At 35.9% G+C, this 7,223-nt stretch overlaps 1 protein-coding gene across 1 annotated transcript; it reads right to left on the reverse strand.

The window, feature by feature from the left end:
- Window positions 1-94: 94 nt before the first annotated feature.
- On the reverse strand, window positions 95-6,925 carry LOC140787636 (FLUCTUATING-LIGHT-ACCLIMATION protein 1, chloroplastic). Its single transcript, XM_073136665.1, has 6 exons — window positions 6,187-6,925; window positions 5,703-5,805; window positions 2,831-2,886; window positions 1,335-1,499; window positions 543-656; window positions 95-425 (listed from the first exon to the last, which is right to left on the reverse strand). The coding sequence occupies exons 1-6, from the start codon at window positions 6,820-6,822 to the stop codon at window positions 333-335; spliced, it is 1,167 nt and encodes a 388-aa protein (XP_072992766.1). The 5' UTR covers window positions 6,823-6,925; the 3' UTR covers window positions 95-332.
- Window positions 6,926-7,223: the final 298 nt, after the last annotated feature.

Here is a 7,223-nt window from a genome sequence, read left to right on the forward strand (position 1 = left end):
TCTAACACAGGTGGGTAGGATCAAGCAATGTGCCAAATTGGGTTTGAATACCTGATATCGTAAAATAGTTACAAAAAAAGGAAGGCAACGAAACTTGTTGGAATTGAGCATGGATCAAAATTGCAGAACCCCATAGCCAAATGTTGGTGACAACCAAAATACTGTGGTTAAAGACATGAAGCTATAAATAAACAACATTTTTGTGAAACCTCCAACCGGAGGATTAACATACCAGAGAGCTTACATATGCACTTACTCATTTACAATTATAATACCAGACCATAACTCATAACTGACTCACTTGTTACCAAGTTGTTACTTGATGTGTGATACTACAGGGGCCTCAAAAGTGAATAGTCTTCAAGGAGCTCCCGCTCCGATAGTGTGTCGTTCTCATTTTGAGGAGTCCACAAGACCTCAACAGCCTGCAAAGAAAGTTTTCGCCACAAAAAATATAAGCACTAGGATTCTAAATGGAGGAGTTTTCTTCTTTTCGACGTCTGTTACAAGGTAATATAGAAATTATAAGGCACAAGAAATACCAGAGTTTTGCTGGAAGGTATGGATCCAAGCTTTTGTAGTGCCACCTTCAAGTCTGAACTGCTATTGATAGTGGGTAGCTTATGTACACCCTCAGCAGCGACCAGGATTGTTATCTGAAAGTGCATGGAGGGATCATGGAAGTTCAATCTAAGATCTCAGATGTTAAAGATGACTTACTACAATCACATTAAATTTGAATCAGCAAAAAATTGGCTCAGCAGTTGTGATCTCAAGCTATTTGACATTTTACATAAAGAACAATTTCAATTAATCTTGGATCAACATATAATGCTTCAAAAAGCTCCAGACATGCTTTGAGAATCTGGGATAGGAAAGGCTGGGTTGTTGTTCAAGCTAGGTCAACAAATGGAAACATATAATCATGTAGTATAGCAATATCAAATTTTCTGACTACTTTCAAAAGTAAAATGCATAAAATGGAACTTAGCTATGTATGTAACCTTCCATTTTACACTTTTATAAGCACCTAGGTTCTTGTAACATGGGCCATGTAACAGTAAACCTCGAGTATTGCTGTGGGAGATGTGAAGTTTCCAAAAACACAAAAAAATTGCAAAATATCTCAAAATTTGTCATGAGTTCTAAGAAAATTATATGGACTAGGATATATATATATATATACACAGAGAGAGAGAGAGAGTACAGACCAAGAATATCTGGATAATCAGCATCATCCAAATCAAACATCATGGATCAATTATAAGCTTCAAAAAATTGAGAAATTTCTATAGCGGGATGCAAATTAGTCAATCCACCAAAATTTTACTTACCACAATATATTCATTGCTAAAGCCACTTGATCTTTGGTTGGTCGTTTTGTGCCTTTTAATGCTGTTCATATTCACAAGTGTCTCTTCATCAAATTTGCCTCGCTCCTCAATCGAAAGTTGATTGAAACGCTTCTCACCATCTTCTATACTTCGTTTTGTATCCACCTATCAATGTGCCATTCAGTGAGATAGTGCTATATCAAATGGGCTTAGGCACACAAGAACATGAAAAGAGATTCACAATACCAGCTTTGGTAATTTAGCGTACATTAACTATCAACATTCCAAGCTTCTACTGTTATGATTGCTAAGAGCAACATAAAATATTAAGAGAAAAGATCCTTAACACTTAGAAACATCTAATAATACATTTGTTTTGCATTCAGGACAAAGGTCAACTCTCTTGCAGGTTCAGAACATCTTTCTAAAATTTTGCACAAAAGAATACTAGTTTGACTCAATATGATGCTTAACTACAAAGTCTATTTCTGAGTGCAACATGTATAACAGAATTTTTATAAGGAGACACATATTAGAGTCAATAGATGATAATGGCTGAGGGCAAATGGTCTACTAAGGTCACACAGTATGGGTTTTACACAACAAACTAAATAGAAAGAAAGGAAAGCTGGAAGGATAAGAAAACATGAATTCACAATCATTTAACATATATGATTAAAGTTTGGACTTTATTGAAATATAGTATCATTGAATTCATGTTGCCATGTTTCGAGAAAATAAATGTGAAAAATTCACAGATTATCAAGAAGCAGGGCATTCAAGCAGATATGTTCATTTCAGCATCCTTGGATTTAAGCAAAATCTGATGGTAAGGAGCATACTAAAGGCTGAAGACAACAACATGATACTTGGAGCAAAGAGTTTAAAGATAAGAAACATATCTGCATGTCCTGTTTGACTATCCTCAACAAACTAATTCTCAAAACAGCTGAATCTCCAAAGCAAGGTACAAGTAATGTGTTTATTAAGTGGTATAGCTTGCCCCTTATGTCCAAGTCTCCAAGAGGTCACGAATTCTTGAGATGGAAACAACCTCCTCAGCAACGAGGATAAACTTACCTATATCTTCCCTCCAAAGACCCTACGTCAGCAGGATCCTCTAGCATTAGAATGCCCTTTTCTAATGCATTTCATTTTTCCTTGTATGAGTTTAGAAGTCTTTTTGTTCTTTTTGGGACCCTTAGAAGTCACAGAGTCTCATGTATTTACAAGATTTGTATAAAAACCTTGCAACATATCAAATTTCAATATACGGCATCATTATCAATTTATCATTAACAAGCCCATGTATTCATGTATTTATAAGGAATAAATTTACGCTTGTATAATGTAGAGTTGTAGACATCTCAATGCATGATTACTTACACAAGATAAACGCAACAGATTAATATCTCAAATACTGATTACATACAAAAAATTTAATAATATGAAATGCATTCAAAAAAACGTGTCCAGTAAAATGGGAAGTCACTTACAGACGAATAAGCAGAGATGCAGCAATCTGGATGGCGCAGCAAAGCCAATGCTGTCTCTAAAAGTACAGAAGTTGAAGTGTCAAACTACGTACAATATCAAGGATATAAGAACTAACAAACTATGGACACTTGAAGACAGCAAAAACATTTATCCCAATGAACTAGCAAAAACAATATATAGCTAAATATAAAGCACAAATAACTATCTAGAGTCGGATGCCATGAGATAGCCAACTAGGACTACACTTTTACTATAGTTCTTCTATATGTGGATATCATAAAATCAAAGTTTTGGATCAGACTATCTTTTATTACAAAAAATTCTAAATATTATTTAGAAATACAAGAAAATATTTTTAAATATTTAGAAAAAGTAAATAAAAATAAGAAAATAAAAATTACTCACGTTTGAAATCTAAAAAAAATGATAAATTTTGAAATGTATCAATGAATTTCTATGCTCGTAAATTACTATACAAAGCAGTAGGAAGAGCTCATTAGATCAGCTATTGGCCGAGCTCAATGAAGTATGCAGGATGAGAAAAGAGTGTGTGTGAAAGATAAAAACTAAAACTTGAAAACTTGAAAAAAAAAGGCAACGGGGGACATTAATTATTGATGTTTCTCAAGTCGGATCTATTTATATCAGGCCTAAATCATAAAAAAAAAAACATTTCAATAAGTTTCAGTCGAGTTTCAACTGGCCCAACCCAAACTGCCCGATCCATATCAAAGCCAACCCACTTTAACCATTTGACCATGGATGTTTAACAGGGATCATCGTATATTGTGAATAACTAAATTCCAACTGAAATGATATCTTTCAGAGGATTCAATGGAAGGACATCAATTCAAATCTTGAATCTTCGTATTATTGAGAGAGATCAAGAATTCTCATTATTTCTTATCTTCATGGATCAAATTCGATCCAGTGGGATCTTTCACTCACATTTTTTTCCACCAAGATTGTTTTATGAAACACTTTGCAACCCGAATTTTAAGTATCCTTCTTTCATGCATATCACAGGGTTCATCAAACTGGTTTCGAGCTAGAATTGGGATCCATGTGTAAAATTTGTTTGCAAGTTCTCTTAGCAAATTTTTACTACTCTAAAGGGATTTTTTTTTTTTTTGACAAAAAGATTTGCTCTATTCATTTCTCTGTCGGAATTCATTTTGTTTATGATCTAGATTAAGAGTAAAAAGAGAGAACTTCAATCAAAGAAAAGAGTCCAGCTTCACCTAGTGAAAAAGAGATATTTCAAGGAACATGAAAGATAGGAATGTAGGGCAACTAAGTAATCCAAGGACAATTTAATGAGAACTTGAGAAGTAAACAAACAGTGAAGCAGAAGATAAATTTCAGTTATTAGAAAATAGACTTCATCTTGAGGAATTAGAAAATGAATTGGCACTTGTAGATGTATCATAAGTAGGGCTATCAAAAAAATCGAGCAACTCGAGCTCGGCTCGGCTACAGCTTGACTCAGGCTCGACTCATATATAAATGAGCCAAACCTAAACAAAATTGCCGGCTCGAAAAGCTCAAAATTATTAATATATGTATGTATATATATATATATATATAAATTATAGTAGTTGTTTCGGTCATCTTTATTTTAATACTTTGTCCTTATATATTTTTTTTTATCCCATCTTCTTCTCTCTCCTCTATTATTTTACCAGCCCTCAAATTTTGTTACTTATCTTATGTTATTACCTTCTCTTTTCTCTATGACCTATCACATCTCTCTCATTCCATCTCATTTAATCAAATTCTGACTCACATCTTTTCTTATTGTATTTATCATTTTCTTTCGCCTTATGACAAACCTATATTATTCTCCCTCCTCATCTTGTTTCCACTCTTCTTCACCCCAAAAACCAAAATATAACCCTACCATAGCAATACATCCCCCAGTAACTCCTCTTTCTCCTTCCCTTTCTCAATTTCTTACCCTCTCATCCCTTATTATTCTTCCACCTCTCTTCTCCCTCACTTTGGATTAGAACGATGTCAATGAGAGTGTATAGGCCGACACTAACCTCTCTCCTCTTCTTCCTCTTTCCTCTCTTCCTCCTGTTTTCTTGCCTCATTTCTAGCTCAAGCTCGGCTAGGGCTCAAATTTATTCGGCTCGAGCTCGGCTTGAGACCAAGTGAGTTGAGCCTAAACTAATTTCCAGCCAAGCCTAAGCAACTTCAAGCCCGCTCAAGCACAGCTTGTTTACACCCTCTAATTAGAAGGTAACTAACGTAGAACAAGACATACTAGAAGAATATAAATCAGAAGTCAAGCATAATTGAAAATAGTCAAACTGAAATTAGTCAAACAATGCCATTTTACAAATTATAACACAATGCCTCTTATGGTACATAATGGACTCATCTAGCATAATAGTAAGGCTATACCCAATTCATCCTAGAGAATAGTCCAAGTCATTTAAAAACTCTACAACAGGCACAAAGCTATATATGTTGCCTGCTAAACCTTGCTATGGAGATTCATGATTTGAATGCCCTTTAGTTCATATGAAGTGCATAGTCAAAGAATTGGAAGAACAAAGAGAAAACCTGTTAGCAAGTGTCAGTAGGGGCCTGATGAAGAGCTTATTGTGCAAACCTAAAGAATGGCAAAATGGATGGCAGAAAAGTGGTCGCATGTATGAAAGAATTCTACAGATAAGACACAAAATTTAGTGTGTAGTATTTTTATTTATTCTAGTTAGAAAGAAGATGATATATTTTCCATGGAAGAAATACGGACATGAGCACCCACAAAACTGGTTCTTTCCGTGTGTTCACTGTGCAGGATAAATTTGTTGCAATGAATATATGAAATGGACTTCTTAACCTTGTAATATACGGCTTTACCTGTCAACACATAATTCAACCCCTGTGGAGTAGATGTATCTGCACTCTCAGCTATTTTATCAAGATCTCTTTGAAATGATCGAGCCATGCCCAACAAGCCAACCTGAAAATCAGAGCCGGCCGAGGAACTAGTGAAACTTTTAAAAACAAAAGTCAGAATTAAAAATTGGAGTTCTAGAATTGCTTTCCTTCTCCTAATGTGCATTTGATTTTCAGTGGATTTGGATGGATTTCAGTATATGTAATGAAATCCGATGATTTGAGAACGATTTCAATGGAATTCATTTGCCTGACCCTTATTTTGTTACATTCTAGTTGATGAACATATAATAAAATGAATTCCTAACTTGAAACAAACAACAAGATTAGACGGATTTCATTTCAATTTCATTATTTTGCAAACAATGGGATTCACTTTCAAATGAACTCAATTGAATTGCATCCATTATTGAATTGGTTCTAATAAAAGATATGCTACTCATACCTGAAGCTTGACTACGCTCGTCTTTTGTGTCTCCGTGAGAACACTTCCACCAGCAGACCAATCTGAAACAGCGGCAAAAAGCAAGAAAAACCCTGCGATCCCTATCATAGTAGAAATCGTACCAGACACGGACAAGATCGGAGGAGCCGAATAGAACGGCGCGGAATAAAACGACCCCGTCAAAGGAGCGGAATAACTCCGCGAATAAGAAGGAGAATACGAAGAGGAATGAGAAGATCTCGACCTAGAGGAAGAAGAAGAGAAAGCACTTCCCCCCATTCTTCCACCCGATGCAGCAAGGGCACTAAAAGGATCAACCATCACGAGGGCTCCAATAAGCAACAAAGCGATCGCGGGCTTCTTCCATGGCTTCAAGGCTTCAAGAACCGAACTGATGAGGTGATCAAAAGGGCTCGTGCGGCCCTCCAAACTGGGAGAAGAAGGACTAGGGCTAGGGTTACGGTTACGGTTGGATTGGGCGGCGCAGATTCTGATGGCTCGATTGGTTTGGATGGGAGGGGAGGGGAAACGGAGGGGAAACTTGGGGAGCAGAGGGTTAAATCTCAATGGAGGAGGTCGAGATTGGGATGGATAGCGGAGGAGGGAGACGGATTTGAGGAGAGAGGCGGTCGCCATGGGATTCGAAGGAGAAGGGAGGTTGTGAGACGCCAATTCGCCGTGGAGGCGAGATTTTTGAGAGGCGAGAGCGGGATCGTGTGGTAGCCACGAAAACGGATCCAACAGTGGAAACACTACATCCGTATCCACTAGTATATATATATATATATATAGGTAAATACTTTAATAACTTTTTAAAATTTATAAAATTAATCCAACGCCTAGCCATTTTTTACACCCGTTATCCATTTCTCGTTTCAAGACCACATTACGTTAAAAATATATATATATTAGTCAAAAAGATTTAATTACGTTGCGGATTATACTTTCTTTTCTTTCATTAAGATTTTTCTTTTTTATATATAATTATGCCTTAATTATAGAAGATTTATTAATTTTGAAGTGATTGATCAAACTAG

Source organism: Typha latifolia, chromosome 4 (assembly GCF_019914945.1).
Source record: "Typha latifolia isolate L0001 chromosome 4, TyphaL0001v2, whole genome shotgun sequence".
NCBI lineage: Eukaryota > Viridiplantae > Streptophyta > Magnoliopsida > Poales > Typhaceae > Typha > Typha latifolia.